General features: G+C 36.5%; 5 protein-coding genes across 6 annotated transcripts; 1 reads left to right on the forward strand and 4 right to left on the reverse strand.

Annotated features, from left to right (window-relative positions):
- Positions 1-1,412: 1,412 nt before the first annotated feature.
- On the reverse strand, positions 1,413-2,426 carry LOC114725942 (long-chain-alcohol O-fatty-acyltransferase-like). Its single transcript, XM_028912505.1, has one exon. The coding sequence runs from the start codon at positions 2,424-2,426 to the stop codon at positions 1,413-1,415; it is 1,014 nt and encodes a 337-aa protein (XP_028768338.1).
- A 1,508-nt stretch (positions 2,427-3,934) lies between these two features.
- Positions 3,935-5,093, reverse strand: LOC114726571 (probable long-chain-alcohol O-fatty-acyltransferase 5). The gene has a single exon (XM_028913177.1). The coding sequence runs from the start codon at positions 5,091-5,093 to the stop codon at positions 4,068-4,070; it is 1,026 nt and encodes a 341-aa protein (XP_028769010.1). The 3' UTR covers positions 3,935-4,067.
- Positions 5,094-6,533: 1,440 nt separating this feature from the next.
- Positions 6,534-9,738, reverse strand: LOC114726580 (coiled-coil domain-containing protein 115). Of its 2 annotated transcripts, XM_028913196.1 has the most exons (8): positions 9,641-9,738; positions 9,304-9,532; positions 8,326-8,443; positions 8,008-8,142; positions 7,653-7,714; positions 7,338-7,425; positions 7,113-7,226; positions 6,534-6,777 (listed from the first exon to the last, which is right to left on the reverse strand). In XM_028913196.1, the coding sequence occupies exons 2-7, from the start codon at positions 9,496-9,498 to the stop codon at positions 7,132-7,134; spliced, it is 693 nt and encodes a 230-aa protein (XP_028769029.1). In that variant the 5' UTR covers positions 9,499-9,532; positions 9,641-9,738; the 3' UTR covers positions 6,534-6,777; positions 7,113-7,131. The 2 variants fall into 2 exon arrangements, with proteins under 2 accessions (XP_028769029.1, XP_028769020.1); XM_028913187.1 differs by lacking the exon at positions 9,641-9,738 and having other exon boundaries at positions 9,304-9,629.
- A 2,655-nt stretch (positions 9,739-12,393) lies between these two features.
- On the forward strand, positions 12,394-12,699 carry LOC114725953 (putative lipid-transfer protein DIR1). Its single transcript, XM_028912514.1, has one exon. It carries the CDS (start codon positions 12,394-12,396, stop codon positions 12,697-12,699), a length of 306 nt encoding a protein of 101 aa, XP_028768347.1.
- A 110-nt stretch (positions 12,700-12,809) lies between these two features.
- LOC114726560 (pentatricopeptide repeat-containing protein At4g39952, mitochondrial) lies at positions 12,810-16,571 on the reverse strand. The gene is made up of 3 exons (XM_028913167.1): positions 14,047-16,571; positions 13,639-13,692; positions 12,810-13,040 (listed from the first exon to the last, which is right to left on the reverse strand). The coding sequence occupies exon 1, from the start codon at positions 16,569-16,571 to the stop codon at positions 14,241-14,243; it is 2,331 nt and encodes a 776-aa protein (XP_028769000.1). The 3' UTR covers positions 12,810-13,040; positions 13,639-13,692; positions 14,047-14,240.
- Positions 16,572-16,653: the final 82 nt, after the last annotated feature.

Genomic DNA, 16,653 nt, shown 5'->3' on the forward strand with positions numbered 1-16,653 from the left:
TAATTCTCAAAACCATTATTATTTTCGCTTTTTGTGATGCATAAAATTAAGTAGTATTCATTAATTGAGACTACGTGGTTGGTCTCAATAGATAACTTTCTTTTGTTTAATTAATTGTTGACATAGATAGGACTAAAACCCCTGTGAATTGGAAGATGAGTTTGAGATGATTGATGAACTTCTCTAGTTCCATCATCCATAGCCAAAAAATTCAACCAATGAATAAAAATCAAACAAGTAAAAAGTACTCCTAAAATCTGAAAAAGAAAATATTTTCTGACCAAAACCAATCAAACCAATACCCGCCAAACCGAGCCAGGGTGGTATTAACTGTCCAATCACGTGGATTCCATTCACATCAACACTTAATAATCATGGTATAAGAACTAATTAGTTGATTTAAGTAAATTAAAAAAATTTGTTGAGTTATTTATTTATAATAAGTAGATATTATCTTTCTTAAAATATTTTTACTAATCAAGTGTATTGACTAGAATTACTATTATTATGAAAATTATCTTAGGAAAAACTGGATAAATATGAGAGACAAAGTGGATTAGAGTTTTATACTACCTCTGGTCCTTAATATAAGGTTTCGTTTGATTTTTATTTTAGTTCTAAATAAGACCCCAATCTGCTTTGTCTCCTATATTTATGTATTTTTTTTCTAAAAGTAGTCCTTCTAATAATGGTAATTTTAGTGAATACACTTGATTAGCAAGTATATTTGGGAAAAAAAACACCTATTTATTACAAATAACTAACTTAATTTATTTCTTTAATCTCTTCAAATTAGTTAACTAGTTCTTATAATTAGGATCGGAAGTAGTAATTAGGATCAAAATAAAAGTCAAACGAGATCTTATATTAAGGATCGCAAGTAGTATCAGATTATTTATATAACTAAATTATACAAACTAAAACATTAGTTAAAATTGATCAAAGGCAATAAAAAATATACTCTTTGGTTCTTAATATAAGATTTCATTCGACTTTTATTTTGGTCATAAATATAAGACTCTAATTCACTTTGTCTCTTATATTTATATATTTTTCTCAAGATAGTCCTTTGAATAATGACAGTTTTGGCAAATACATTTGATTAGCAATGATATTTTAAGAAAGACAACACCTATTTATTACAAATAACTAACTCAACTTATTTTCTTAATCTCTTCAAATTAATCAACTAGTTTTTATAATTAGAACTAGATGTAGTATATAACATAACTCATAAAAAGTATGAGCAAGAGAGAGTATAAAATATATCAAAAATGCATTCGTCAAGAAAAGCGGAGAAAGCATTTGTTTGAACAGTTGAAAGATTAACACCCAACAATTAATAATTCAATTCAACCAACGGTGGTTAAGTCGAAACCGCAATAGAATGGCTTCAATTCCCAGTGTCGACCTCACTGTAATAACCTGGACTTCACAAAACGTATCATTATTGAGTACTCCTTTATTGCCTTCCTATCCACCCCATTTCTAATTAACTGAGGAAAAAACAACCACTTGCCGGTGACCGCCAAAAACAACACCGTGACCGGCCCTGACACTGCCCGGTGCAACCTCCATCCACGACGTCCTGCCGCCTTCTTCACCTCCACCTCAACCGCGGTGCACACGCCATGCAACATAAAGAACCACGTGACCTCCCACGTGGGAGGCACACGTGCAAGGTAATAATACATCAACTCATGCATTAAACCGGACACAGCGAACGTGGCCAACGTGGCTGGGATTGGGCTGTACGGGCCCAATACGCTCCAAGATAAACGTCGTATAGGGTCGTATACTGTGGGCCGTAGGATACCTGTGACCATGAGGTTCCATCTACGACCCCAAAAGTCCTGAAGCGACGTGCTGAGATACGGCTCGTTGAACTGCGGCTCGATCTGGAAGCCGAACACTCGAGCCGGAGCTGCGCAGAGAGCCAGCACGAGCTCCAAGCCGAGGTACATGTGGCAGCAGTAGAGGAACAAGATGAAGTGCGGGTGGAGGTAATCTCTGTAGTCGTAAGCGCGGATAATGGCAGCGAGGAGAAGCACTTTCAGGAAGAGAATCGATTTCGAGACTCGTTTTTCTGAGTTCTTTGCGGGAATCTGAGGTTTAATCTTGATTGGGAGAGAAGAGATGAGTACGAAATGGAGGATGTTTGGAGGGAGGGGCGATAGAGGGCCTTGATCGAAGGAGAAAAGAAGGAGTTTAGAAGTGCAGAGCCAAACAAGGAAGAAGGTGGTGGGCCCACCGAGGTGGAAAGAATGGAGGGTTAATGGGAGAAGGAGGAAGACGAAGAAGATGGGAAGAAGAGAGAGAAGCCTGAAGAAGCCTCTTGGCATTATTGAAGAAACGTAATAGCAATAACAGAGGCACGAAATGGCTTTGATCCATACCTTGAAGAACTTGCAGATTTCGTCGTCCATTTTCTGGTTTGCTCTTTCTGCTTCTACTCCAATTGCTTTAAGCTTGTTAAATGTGTTTTTTTTTTTTACCAAAAAAAAAACAGCTTGTTAAACGTGTTTTGGTTTAGAATATTTATTATGAGTTAATGTGATGTGGGGCGCTAATTAGTTGGAAGATCGAGGCAGTTGGTAATGATAAAATAAAATATAACCACTCGTTCGTCAAAAATCTCATGAAGAAAACGAATAATAATATTGGAGTCGACGCTTTTTCTTCTTGTTTTTTTTAAATTAATCGTGTATATTTGGTGAAAATAATCAATAAATTGATTGTTTTTTAGCAGGAGTTTACCCAGGACATTTGAGTATGAGAATCTGTGAATAAAGGAAAAAAAAAAACGAAGAAAGACATTTATTTACTGCTCAAAAAGTAGACGCTTGTATGTCTTTAATTATTATTTTCGGAGTTGTTTTAATTTTGGAATGTATTTTAATTTTACGTACTTATTAGAGATTTAGACAGATACTGTGGTTTAGCTTTTTGTTTTTCTTTTTGAAAATGAAAGAGATAGATAATTAGATATTGAAAGCATAGATCATAAGTACGATTGAACTAACAATACTCACCTACAATTTTTTAGTTATCTACTAAGCTATAAAACCATTAGCATGGGTGTCAATTTTGTTTTTTATTTGACTAATGATTTTTCTTTTTCAAAGTTTAGAACATAAAAGGATATTTGTTCTTTACAATAAGTATATTTTTCGAAATTCGAATTTGTATTTTTTGTTACATCAACCAACAGTTTGTTAGTAAAATTTTGGATTTGAATATGTACGAACGTGAAAAATATTCTTATAAAAGCTAATCCCATCAAGAGTTTCATAATGTGCTTGAATTTGTTTGTTAGCAACATGATGTATGTGAAAAATGCCTTTACAATAAGGTCTCAACAATGCTTAAATACCAACGTCAAAAAAAAAAAAAAGCTTAAATACGATCTGTTAGAATTAGGCATCACCCCCTCATCTTTGGGTGTAGTTGGCAAGGAATACTCTCACAAATGAAGTGGATTCGATCCCTAAAATAGTCGAGATGTTAGGGAAGATATATTACAGCTTAGTAAAGTTGAGAGATTCTACTTATTGAGGACAAAAAAAAAAAAGACTTACTTGTCATGCTTCCATACCTATAAGGATATGTTCTAGTGGATCATAAGTTAGTTGTCTTATTTTAGACTGTGGATGAACTCGACCTTTTTTCTAAAATTTCTTTATTAAAAAAAAAAAAGCAGTAGGCATCAAATAACGCAAATATGAAGAATGAGAGCTACATACTTTTATCAAAAATCGAACCATACTTAAATCTAACCCATTAGTATTCGATACAAAGAAGCATGTAAAAAAAATAGTGTTTTTAGTGTAAAAATACAAAAAAGATGCATAGACTTGTGGGAAGAATAATGAGAGGGAACATGACATTAAAAAAACCTTGAAAATTATTAAATTTCAAATCAAATTTATTTCTTGCATTTTAATACGTTTTAATTTCATTTGATTTGAAAATAACTACATGAATTCTTCATTCGGTATTACACAATTTCTAGTTTCTTTTTTGTCATCCTCCCATAATAATCAGAATATTTTCCAAAAATGTCAATGTCATCGTAACCTGGACTTCACGAAATCTACCATCATTGAATACTCCTCGATGATTTTCCCATCCACACTGTTTCTCTTCAACTGAGGAAAAAACAACCATTCACCGGTGACAGCCAAAAACGCCACCGTGAGCGGACCCGACACAACCCGGGGCAACCTCCATCCACGACGACCAGCCACCTTCTTCACCTCCACCTCCGCCGCTGTGCACACGCCATGCAACACAAAGAACCACGTGACTTCCCACGTGGGAGGCACACGTGTAAGGTAATAATACATCAACTCGTGCATCATACCAGACACAATGAAAGTGGCCAGCACGGCTGGCATTGGCCCGTAGTGCAGGCCCAATGCGAGCGTAGAGATACGTCGTATAGGGTCGTATACGGTGGGCCGTAGAATACTGGTGACCATGAGATTCCACCTACGACCCCAGAAGTCCTGAAGCGACGTGCTGAGATACGGCTCGTTGAACTGCGGCTCGATCTGGAAGCCGAACACGGCTCGAGCCGGAGCCGCAAAGAGACTCAGCATGAGCTCCAAGCCGAGGTACATGTGACAGCAGTAGAGGAACAAGATCAAATGAGGGTGTAGATTATCTCTGTAGTCGTAAGCGGAGACGATCGCAGCGAGGAGAAGCACTTTAATAAAGAGAACCGGTTTGAATCTCTGTTTTTCTGGGTTTTTTTTGAGACCTTGAGGATCGATTTTGATTGGGAGAGAAGCAATGAGGATGAAATGGAGGATGTTTGGAGGGAGGGGTGACAAAGGGCCTTCATCGAAGGAGAAAAGGAGGAGTTTGAAAGGGCAGAGCCAAGCGAGGAAGAAGATGGTGGGCCCAGCGATGTGGAGAAGAGAATGGGGGGTTAGGGTTAAGGGAAGGAGGAGGAAGATGAAGAAGATGGGAAGAAGAGAGAGAAGCCTCAAGAAGCCTTTTGGTATCCTTGAAGAGACGAAGTAGCAGCAACAAAGGCATGAAATGGCTTTGATCCATAGCTTGAGGAAGTTCTGGATTTCATCGTCCATACTCTCTCTGCTTTCTTTTTCTTTGACCTCTGCTGGTAAGCTTATTGGACGTGGTTGTTTGGTGAGAATATCTAATGGGGAGGATTGATTTGGCCTTTTATAACATTTAATTTTTAAATTCGTACAATTCTTTTTATAAGATACAGTTTAAATTTGAGAGAATTACGATCAAGTCTCATAAAAAAATAATTATTAAAAAGTCTCAATAACAATCTTAACAGTATATAATAATAAGTCTTATAGTGAAAATAATAACTTGTGGTACTTGTTTTTCAATTTTTTTTTACTTGGGATTTCATTGTAATTCTCTCTTTAAACTTTTCTAAATATTAATATATTTTTATATCTATTATCTTTCTTTTTCATTTTTTTCCTTACTATTTCTCTCCCTTATTTACCATCTTAAAATATGGACATATTTGGAAAAAAATACATTTTTTTCATATTTATCACTTTTAATTATTTTAACTAATGTTAACCAATTTTTTTAAATTGGTTGTTTGAATTTAATTTAAAAAAAAAAGGATTTGATCATAGAGGAACAATATCACCATTTTTGTCCAATAAGTTACCAAAGTGGATGATTGACTCATTTCATACTAGAAAGAATCGCACGAAATCTTTGTTTGGGCTACTGGATTTATGTTCTTAATCTCCCGGCGCGGATATTGGCAGGAATTGATTGAAACTTTAGCATGGGCTCATGAGAGGGGGTACCAGTAAAAGTGCTCCAAAATCTTATCAAGAAAACAAAACTTGGCAGTTCTACTCGAATTTGGTTTATTCAGAAAGCATATTTTGATATAATATATCAGAATTCTTTTTTCCCGGTTGGACCGATAATGTGGGCTTACGCTTTAAATATTATTTAATACCTTTTGTTTTAAAAATTTTTTTAGCCTTTTAATGGAGTCCACACTAAGGGTGTGTTTGGTATGAGGGATTTGGAAGGGAGGGGAGGGGAGGGGAGGGATTTTAATCATTTTCTCTTGTTTGGCAACACACAAATTTTAGGAGGGGAGGGAAAATTTTTTAAAATTTCCCCTCCCCTCCCCTCTTCAACCTCCCCTCCAAAATTGGGAGGATTTGGAGGGAAAAGGCAATATTTTGTCATATTATGACCATTATGTTCATATTTTGTCATGTTGTGACCATTATGTTTATATTTTGTCATGTTGTGACTATTATGCCCACGCTTTAAATAAAATAAGAGCAAAATTGTCCATATTAAAATATTTTTCCCTCCCCTCCCCTCTTTTTTTATAAATCCAAACAAGGTGATATTAAAATCCTTCCACTCCCCTCCCCTCCCCTTCCTCCATTAAAATCCCTCCCCTCCCCTTCCTCTCATTGAGCCAAACATACCCTAATAAAATTTGCTTGTGTCTCTATTTGGCGAAAAATAATCAATCACTTGGGGTCACAACAAGACGGAACCAATTGATGAGAACATCTCCCAACTTTTGCAATTTGTAATGTAGCAAAGACATTTGAGAAAAATGCAACAAAATATAATAAGGAAAGTTCCTATCTCTTCATTACATTGTGGAATTAAGGTCCAGAAAAATGACCCGCAAATGGCACTTGCTATTTGGAAGGATTGGTGTCATTTCGAGGCCAACCGTTTAAAGCTGATGAAGAATCTCACGGAGACAAATTAAATCACTCAGACCATATCGGCAACCTGGAGTAAAAATTAATCACTATATTCAGTCACTCCTTGTACAAGTTACTACCAATGTCACGTCGTTTCTTTGTATCCCAGCATGTCCAATACTGTGGTATTCTGTATCTATTTTGCATGAATCTTCACAACATATGATACATGACATAGATCCACCAGCTAAACAACCAAATAAAAACTAGGATCTAGCTATAAAATTGATAAAGATAGATGTATCTAGAGAAGATAAACGTGAAATAGGGGGAAAAAAATACAGGTAGTCAAGATTTAGTATATCTGGTTGGCACAAATTAAAAAAAAAAAACAAACAACACAGCAGCAGCAGCAACGTATACCTGAAAAATTCCTACTTTTTCATCTTTTATTATCTTCCGCCTCTTGATGAAGTTGATGAAAAGAATATAGCACAGAGGACTGCATGTTTGCTATTGCTACAAGCGTCTCTAGTGCTGCAAAGAATTTTCGTAGGCAGAATAAATCAGATTTCCTGGCTATAGAAAATTAAAAGCAAATATGCCGATAGAGTGGTGGGAAGTAAGATCTTATATTCTGATATTCACCTCTCTCAAATGACAACCGGGCGGCTCGAAGCTTTGGGGAAATCAAAATTCCAAACATTGACAGTGATTTGGATCGCTCCTTACAAAACTGAAAAGGCACGAATAAGATCCAAGGAATTACGAACAGGCAATTCAGGGTTACGTGAAGATAAATGTTGAAGTATTTAATAGTATTATTTATTAACCAAGTAAACACAAAATAGCAGTTATACCAGCAAGCCAGCATGAGGTACTTCTAATGGATGTGCTAATTACAGAAAAAGAAAATATATAACACAGGAGTTCAGGAAGCAGTAACAGTTGCAGAATACCTACTTGATCATTGTCTGCAAATTCAGACAAGTTCTTTGAAACAGTCACCTCAGCATTTTCTTCAGCTGAATAAATATACGACGAGATGAGAAACAGCTTGCACGGTTCTTAAGTTCTAATAACATATTGCAGCGGAATCATCTTGTAAATTCAATTGAACTTTACTCTGATGTGTCTGCTTCATTTCAAACATAAAGCTAAAGTTATGCGCTCTTCCTTCCTTCCTTTCGTTTTTTTTTTTTTTGGGCGGGGGGCATTTGCTTTAGGGTCACTGCACAAATCCTCCCCCTTACATTATTCAGGGTCCACAGAGAAAAGTATGCCATTCAATCAATGCAAAGCGAGAAAGTCTCCATACCAGATGATTGCAGAATACCATCACTCTCATGGAGATGCACATTGTTATCTTCTAATTGACTATTTCCATGTTCAGATGATACCCATTTGCGCAAAGTGAAGCATGGTTGTACTGCAACGGAATCAACCGCAACATCTGAAACAAATGCTTCCTCAATTTCAATGCAGGGAAAGCATAGAGCAAAATGAAAGCTTTGCCACAGTGAAGAAATCACAGAGATTATTTTAGGGATTGGCTGTTAGAGAGTTGGTATAAGGGAAGTAGTACGATTCAGCAGTTACAGGCATGCGTGTCCTTTAAAAATAGAACAGTCTTTACCATCATATTGGGTTATCTTCACTGTTGTAGCAGCTGAATGGAGTTTCATGTTCAATAAAGAACTATTGATGCGTAAGCCACCCATAGAGTGTCGAGCACTTGCTAAATCCAGCCATCCCTGTTATATTTTTAGAACAGAAAACATGCCACATCAACTGAAAAAAATGGACAATATAAAATTTCTTAGCTGGCAACTCAAGTGTAAATTGAGCTTTTATAGCTTTTCTAGGGAGGGCGAATAAATAATCTATACGATAAGACAACCAGAATTAAACCACCGAGATTCCATCATTAAGTTATGATTGCCAAATCCTATTAATATTTCTGTTCCTTCTCATCAGAAAGGATAAAAACTTACAGATGATTCAATTCATTGTATATTATAAAACCAATTAATAGGTAACAAGTGAGGGAGAAAGAGGAGGAGGAAGAGAATGTTTATCATAATCTTTCTACACAATTATATTGGTATCAAATTTGCAGAAATTGTCACACAACTTTGAGCCAAATGAGAATGAGCTTAATCAGCTCAAGAACTTTCACGCTTATTTGAAATTAAATATTGCAACTTTCTTTGAAGAATGAACTCGATGAAAGATATTTGTACAGGTTTTTCATATTATTTGTGAAATGCAATAGTCTGTGACCAGTTGCATGAATAAATCGATGCACTCCGGGACTAATGGTTTCCAAATCATACGAGAAACATTAGTTTAAATTACACTGCACTGACTATTGAGTATTTGCTATGAACCCAGATGTCGATTCCTCTATGGAAGGGATTTATCCAAACACAGCCTAAAATTTTTTTCCTCTTCAACAGAAGCAACCTAATGAATAGAAACATCTTCATTCTCCCGTCGTCTTAAAATAATGAACAATTTACTAATTCAAAGAACACCCAAACATTTAAAGGTCACAATTAAGGCAGAAGCAGCTGTAAGATGGCTGTGATTAGGTAAGAATCGATGTTTCTACCTGACGAAGTGTCGAAGACAACGCATCAAAGAGGGAAAGGTAATTATGCATAGAATCCATGAATTGCAAGACAAGTTTCTCTTCCACTCCAGGATGGAGCCGTGGTCGTCGCAGTTGCAGCTGTTGTGGTTGTGCTCTATCTACTTCCCGCGGCTCATTTCCTGTTTCTTTCTGACTCCGATCTTCTTCTTCCATGGGACTTCACCAGCAGCTTCTGACTGGGGCAGCTCTGTTTTGTCAACGGCAACGCTAAGCGAATGAAAAACCGGCCGGACTATCCATAATTAACAGACCTATTCGCTTAAGTTTATATCAGAAATTATAAATGGCAATGCACCTGTGGAGGAGAACTTCAAACTTCGACTTCGATTTTCGTGTTGCTAATTTCTGAGGAAGAAAATGAAGCCCGAGGATCTCACGTTACAAGCTCGATAATCACATCTGAGAACAGAACAGTAAATTTTAGGGATTTTAAAAATATCAAATTTTTTTTTATTGAGGATGACTTCATAAAAAATAAAATAAAATTTAAGTTAAAAGTTTTTGAATATTCAATTGAGAAAAAAATGTAGGCTGAATTTTCAACAATAATCCTTATAAAGAATAGTTACTGGAAAAATAGTTTTATTTTGCACTAAAAAACTGGGCTTCGTTAACAATTTAAATTGAGAAAATCTCATATAAAGTAGCCTGAACTAATAAAATCCTTCTTCAGATTATCTGACTAGGTTAAAAATTTTATAAGTTTATTGACCCAAATTAAAATTTAAGTTATTTAATTAGCTTTATAAGGGATTTTCTCCATTTAAATTTATAATGAGTGCGAAACACTCGTCATTAAAATGAATATAGAGCCCAGTTTCTTTCACTATCTGTGTTTTTTTAATACTTTATAGATCGTAAAACCCAATCTGTAATTAAAAATAGGAAAAACTAATTTAGAGGGTCTTATAATTTTTATCAATTTTGAATAAGGTTTTTAAACTCTTTCTCTTTTTATTGAGTCCTTTAATTTTATACTGTTAAATCTGTTAGTCTTTGTCGTCAAATAAATCAAACGCAGTTAAAATTTCCGTTAGTAAGCACAGCTTTGAAACATCTTCTCGATTTGAAAAATCATATCCGTCCATCTCCTCCATCACATCCCAAGCTTTGAAACCAAGCTCCCCCCTCCATCTCTTCGTATAATATATATTTTTTATGTTAAAAAATGGGGTTTTATCGTGTCGCCTTGGATCGCCACAAATGGAGCAAGCACAGTGGATAGAGATTTCCCTGTTAAAGTGAAGCTTGGAAATGGAGGATGAATGACTGGAGTTTCATGCTTTTTTAGTAACAGATTGGGGATTCATTCTATAGAGAGAGAAAAATGCTTTCCACTAAGAAGTATTACTCTTTGGCTTAGCAGGAAAAGACATTACCCTGTGAATCCGATCCCTCACGTCATTTTTCACTTCAAACTATTGTTTTTGTCCTAATTATAAGAACCAGTTGATTAATTTGAGAAGATTAAAGAATTTAATTGGTTTAATTATTTTTCCTAAATAAGTATTGTTTTTCTAAAAATATCTTTGCTAATTAAATATATTAACTAAAACTCTTATTATTAAAAGGACTACTTTGAAAAAATATATAAATATGAAAGACAAAGTGGATTAGGATCTTATATTTAGGATCAAAATAAAAATAAAATAGGATCTTATATTAAGAACCGGAGGTAGTATCTTAAAAAGGCAAAGAAAATAAAATCATGCTGTTATGAAAGGTTTGTCTTCTTTTTTTAATGAACGACATGAGTTCAATTTCAACTCTTCACGAAACGCTCCGTATGCTTGGTCTCTCAGCTTGGGTTATGGACTTATGGCAGAAGAGAAGGATGGGCACAGTGTTTCAGATGTTCAGCTTTGCTTACTAATAGAGATTTTAACAGTGTTTGTTTTAATTCAACGGGATTAACGGATCTAATGATAGAAAGTTAAAGAATTCAATTAAATAAATAAAAAAAGCTTAGGCACCTGATTCAAAATTAATAAAAACTATAAGGACCTCCAAATTAGTTTTCCTTAAAAATAAATGGTCTAAAATAATTTATAGTGTTTGCACTTTTTAAATTTGTATAGAAAATTTTGGCCACTCAGACCCCAGTACGTTCAAGCATACTTCAAAGACATGTTCAACACCATATATCGTATAATCTAAATAAGTCAGCATGCCGACAAATTGAAATTATAGTTGTTTTCCTCTAAGGAAAATCAATGGTCACAGGAATATTTGAGTAGAAACAAAACCATAAATTTAAAAATGTTTTTATTATGTATAAAATAAATATATATGATATTTTGTCTCGATTTAAGAAAAAAATATTTTTAAAAAGTATATTTTCACTAATCCAAACACCCTTTGCGTTGAATATAAACAAAGGGAAAGCTGATTTCTTCATCAAGCTTGTTTAGTTGTTAAGAAGACCTATTTTCTCTTTTCATGGGAAAAACTATAATTATTTTTTTTTAAATTTTTTTTCATCTCTAGTCAAATATAATTAAAGATCATAAGATTTCATTCCATCAAAATTCATGCTCATTTTCATTTTCATGTCCAATCATGCTAATTAGCTCTGCACTATTTATATGCTGGCTTCTATTCAAAACAAAACGAGATTCCTTTTTCTAAGTCAATACTATGGTTTCACGGGCCAGTATCCAGCAAGCAATCTCTGACCATGAAAAACCTAACGAGCAATCTACTGCAGGAAGACATAAAGAATAATAAGTTTTGCCTGCTGACTCTCAAACAAAATAACCAATTTTTGTTTGTTAGCAAGTGATGGGCTAGTTTAAGCTTGTTTGTTTGCTTGCTTATGATTATGATCCCTCCTTTTTATTTTCATGCAAACCCATCTCGTGAACCTCTCTTACAGACTGGCCTCACATGACAAGCCTAAAACAAGGAGAACTTTTGACGCTAAACTAAACTAATGCAAAATATTTCCAACATATCAATACGAATTCTCTATAAATTAACGTTCAGACATGAGAGCATTATCAACTAGACCTAGCTAATTCACTGCTTCTGAGTTCTACCTGGTCAAGTATGGCTCAGACTAGTGGCAAAGCTTTGGGGCAGTGGCTGGTGGTAGCACTGCTCATTGCCTTGTTGAGTGGTGCCCAAGCTGTTGTGATATGTAACGTGGAAACATCCAGGCTGAACTTGTGCCGTGCAGCAAGTACTGGGAGGCACCCGCCACCCCCCTCGAGGAGATGTTGTGCGGTCATTAGGCGAGCCAATCTGCCTTGTCTATGTCGTTATAAGTCTCTATTACCTGCAGCTGGAATCAACCCCAGAAATGCATTGGCCTTGCCTGGTAAATGTGGTCTGAGAACACCTCGTCGATGTTGAGGTATTCATCTCAACTTTGAATGAAATATTTAGGTACAACTTCGGATTTATACTTGGTAATATTTGTTTTGCATTGGACGCTTTGGTAACTCAATATTCTTTGTTGTTGCAGCAAAGTGAACCAACTCTTGAAGACCATATCCCATTGCAGGCAAACTCTTGGTTTGCCTTCATTTCCTCCATTGACTATCGAAAGGCTTTTGAATTAACATTTTGTGCCTCTCAAATAAACAATTAGTGTATCTGCACTCATTGGCTTCATCTCATGTGTCTGCACGCAAAAGTTGATGTATGAATGTGTCTTGTCCCACTTGTACTGTAAAATTTTACTCAGGATTTGTCTGTAAAACAACTCGAAAGTTTCAGTATCCATTTCTGCATAAATCTACAAGAATATTAAAATATCTATTACCCCTCGTGCAATCTGCTAAAACATTTCTGCAGCCATTTACGGCAATAAACAGTAAAATATGAATGCATTGCCAAGAGCAGAGGCCAGAATGAAATATGACGATCCAATTTAAAGGCATCATGACCGAATCATCCCCCCTCGTTCATGAAATTAGGCCAATAAAACAAGAACATATACATTATCTACCAGCATTATTTCAAAATGACAAATAAGCTTAAAAAATTACTGCTACTACAAACTTGCTGCAACAGTTATGGCCAAGAATCCCTGTTATGTTTAGAAGCTATCTGGTCAGACTCACTGTAGAACTTCACTTGCACAGAGTTACGACTAATAATTCCTGTTATATTTAGAAGTTAGCTGGACAGACTCACTGATAGAACTCCAACTGAGTATCATATATATCGGCACTGAACATTCAAGGCAGCTATCAAACTTCAAAATCGAACCGAAATATTTGATTCATCAAATTCCAAGGGCATCACTGATGTTAGCCATTTGCTTATCCTAGAACTTTGATTGATTACCTCAGGATTAAGGGGTCCTCAAAGCCATCAACAAGCCTCCTCCAATAGGAATTTCTGAAAATAGAAACAAGGAAAGTGAGATTGGGTAAGAATTGGAAGGAACAAGAGGGACTTAAGAGGGCTATTTAGAGATTTTTTTTTGCACCATAACTATTTCACCATCTCCTAGTATAAGAGATTTGGAGGCTAAGGTTTACGAACTATAACCTCCACTATTTCTCTCAATCTAGTTTCTGTAATCACTATTTGTCATGTTTCAATCAAAACTTCTCAAAGATATAGTCATTTTGACTCGAGCATCACTAACACTAACTTTATCACAAAGCACTGATTCTTGGGAACATAATTGTCACACTTTCAACCATCATGATTCAAAGTAAAATTTTCACAAAAGTAGACGGGAATCACCTATCAGCTGCTTAACCCAACAGTAGGCTCTGCAAGCGTTCCAGATAGGGCCAAAATAAATCATGGATAATCTATTAAAACTTGGTTTAAATGCCACTGGGTTCAAGATCGATGCCAAGTTTCTAAGCTAACTGTCCTTTGACATGTCCACAGTTTAGCCTTCACATCCGAAACTTCTAGAGATGCCTCATAGCTTAGAGCATGCTCCAACCAGCTTTCTTTCCTATTGAGCATCTCTCTATCATCATCCTTCTGACATTTTCTGCTTCTTCCCACTTCCCAATGGAGCTATACATATTGGCTAGCGTCACATAGTATCCATCATTTACTGGATCTGAGTCAACAGCGTACTGGGCAATCCTTATTCCCATCTCAATTTGATTATGAGTTTTGCAAGCACTTAATATAGCACCCCAAACACCGCCATCTGGAGAGATGGGCATGGATAGGACTAGAGCTTCTGCTTCTTGCAGATTACCTGACCTCCCTAGAAGATCTACCATACAAGTGTAGTGCTTCAAATTGGGTTTCATAGAGTAACTCCGCATTCTAGCAAACAGGTGCTTTCCTTCTTCAACAAGTCCTGCATGGGCGCATGCTGTGAGAAGAGCAAGGAAGGTAATTTCATTTGGTTTAACATTTGCTTTTTCCATTCTTTGAAATAAATCCACAGCAGATTCTGCATATCCATTCATTCCATAACCTGAAATCATCGCATTCCAACAAACTACATCCTTCTCTTCCATTGAGTCAAACATTTGTTTTGACCTTTCTAGTTGCCCACACTTAGCGTACATATCAACCAAAGCTGTGCCAAGTGGTACATTGAGTTCAAAACCTCTTTCATTTAGATAATGGTGAACTCTTACTCCTTCCTCCAGAGACGCGAGGTGAGAACAAGCTGAAAGAATAACAACTAGGGTGGCTGTATTTGGCTTTTGTTCTTCTACAACCATTTTATTAAATAGGTCTATAGCCTCTTGGTGATGCCCAGCTGGAACAAGAGACGATAGCAGGGCATTCCACGAGACAACATCCCTCTCCATCCTATCAAATATTCTCCGAGCAAAAGCCATCTTCCCACATTTTCCATACATGTCTATTAGTGAATTGGCCACTGAGACATTGACATCCATAAAATTCTTTATCACATTGCAATGGATTGACCTTCCTATTTTGGTTGCTCCTAGCTGAGTACAAGAAGCAATTGCAGAAACTAAGCTTTTTGATTCAGAATGAATACCTAAATGTTGCATCTCCCTCAAGGTTTCAATACATTTCACACTCCTACCTATTCTACCATAGCCAATAACCATTGAGTTCCAGCACTCTAGGCTCTTTTTATCCCCGTGGAAAAGCCTCTCAGCTAAACTTAACATTCCAAACTTGCAGTACATAGACAATAACGTATTGTGGACTATCTCATCAAATACATAATATCTCCTTACGATTAACCCATGAAATGCTTTTGCTTCGGATATATTCATGGAATTACTGAAACCTAAAAGGATGCAGCATATGACAATTCCATCCGGATATATTTGTTTTTCTTGCATTTCATAAAAAAACCTTATACATTTGGTCATCAACCCAAACCTTGCAAAATTACCAATGACTGATGTCCATGATAGTAGATCTTTGTTAATTAATTGACAAAAGGATTGGTAAGCTTCTTGGGGAATCCCACATTTGCAATACATGGACAAAATTGAAGATTGTACGACTTGTGAACATCCAACTCCACTTTTTAATGCTAACCCGTGTAAACATCTGCCTTCTGAAAGAGCACCAAGATTCCCACAAGCTTGAAATCCACCCTCCAATGTTCTAAAGTTGGGCTTCACATCAACTTCACCAATCCTATGCATCTCACAAAGACAATTCAATCCCTTCTCACTCTCTTCATTTTGCACATACCCTATAGCAAGCGCAGTCCAAGCAACCACATCTTTAACAGGAATTTCCTCAAACATGTGAGATGCATCATCCAGTTGGCCACATCTGGAATACAAGGACACAAAAGATGAACCCACTGCAGACCCATCAGCCAAAAGCCCAAGCTTGGCAGCCAAGCCATGAACGTTTTTTGCATAGTCTAGCAACATCAGCTCTGCACACGCAGAAACAACCATGGGGATAGTGAAGCCATTAGGCAAGACAGCGGATTCTCGCATTTGGGAGTAGAAGCTAAGAGCTTGAGAAAAATTGCCATGGGAGAAATGGCATTTGACAATGGAGTTCCAAGCAAAGACGTCCTTGGAATCATCAAGTGAATGAAATACCATGGTGGAGGAAGTGGGGTGGTTGAAGGAATCGTAGAGAGATATGAGCTTGGATGCAACGAAGACATTGTTGGAGTTGCCTGTAGTGACAGTAATTGCGTGAAATTGAAGTAGAGATTGGAAAGTTGGGATTTTGGTGGAGAGGGTAGTGAGTTGGTGAGGGAGGTAGGGGGAATGAGAGGAATACAAAGCCGACGAGATTTTGCAGACGAAGCAGCTTCGAACTTTGAAGAGCACGCGCATGGCAAGGGGCTGCTCGCATAGGGACTAGGGGAAATGGTTGGCGAAAATCCCCAGCCTACATTCACACGCATTGCTTCAAATA

Source organism: Neltuma alba, unplaced genomic scaffold (genome assembly GCF_004799145.2).
Source record: "Neltuma alba isolate B1F8T4 unplaced genomic scaffold, ASM479914v2 tig00002420_pilon, whole genome shotgun sequence".
In the NCBI taxonomy this organism is placed as follows: domain Eukaryota; kingdom Viridiplantae; phylum Streptophyta; class Magnoliopsida; order Fabales; family Fabaceae; genus Neltuma; species Neltuma alba.

What these genes read in the sequence shown, in the direction of transcription:
- LOC114725942 (XM_028912505.1), bottom strand. Translation starts at nt 2,426, where the DNA reads ATGGACGACGAAATCTGCAAGTTCTTCAAGGTATGGATCAAAGCCATT.
- LOC114726571 (XM_028913177.1), bottom strand. Translation starts at nt 5,093, where the DNA reads ATGGACGATGAAATCCAGAACTTCCTCAAGCTATGGATCAAAGCCATT.
- LOC114726580 (XM_028913196.1), bottom strand. Translation starts at nt 9,498, where the DNA reads ATGGAAGAAGAAGATCGGAGTCAGAAAGAAACAGGAAATGAGCCGCGG. An exon ending in TGTCTTCGACACTTCGTCAG is followed by an intron (nt 8,444 to 9,303) that starts GTAGAAACATCG and finishes AAAATATAACAG; the next exon opens with GGATGGCTGGATTTAGCAAG. An exon ending in AATTTGCAGACAATGATCAA is followed by an intron (nt 7,426 to 7,652) that starts GTAGGTATTCTG and finishes GTGCCTTTTCAG; the next exon opens with TTTTGTAAGGAGCGATCCAA.
- LOC114725953 (XM_028912514.1), top strand. Translation starts at nt 12,394, where the DNA reads ATGGCTCAGACTAGTGGCAAAGCTTTGGGGCAGTGGCTGGTGGTAGCA.
- LOC114726560 (XM_028913167.1), bottom strand. Translation starts at nt 16,571, where the DNA reads ATGCGCGTGCTCTTCAAAGTTCGAAGCTGCTTCGTCTGCAAAATCTCG.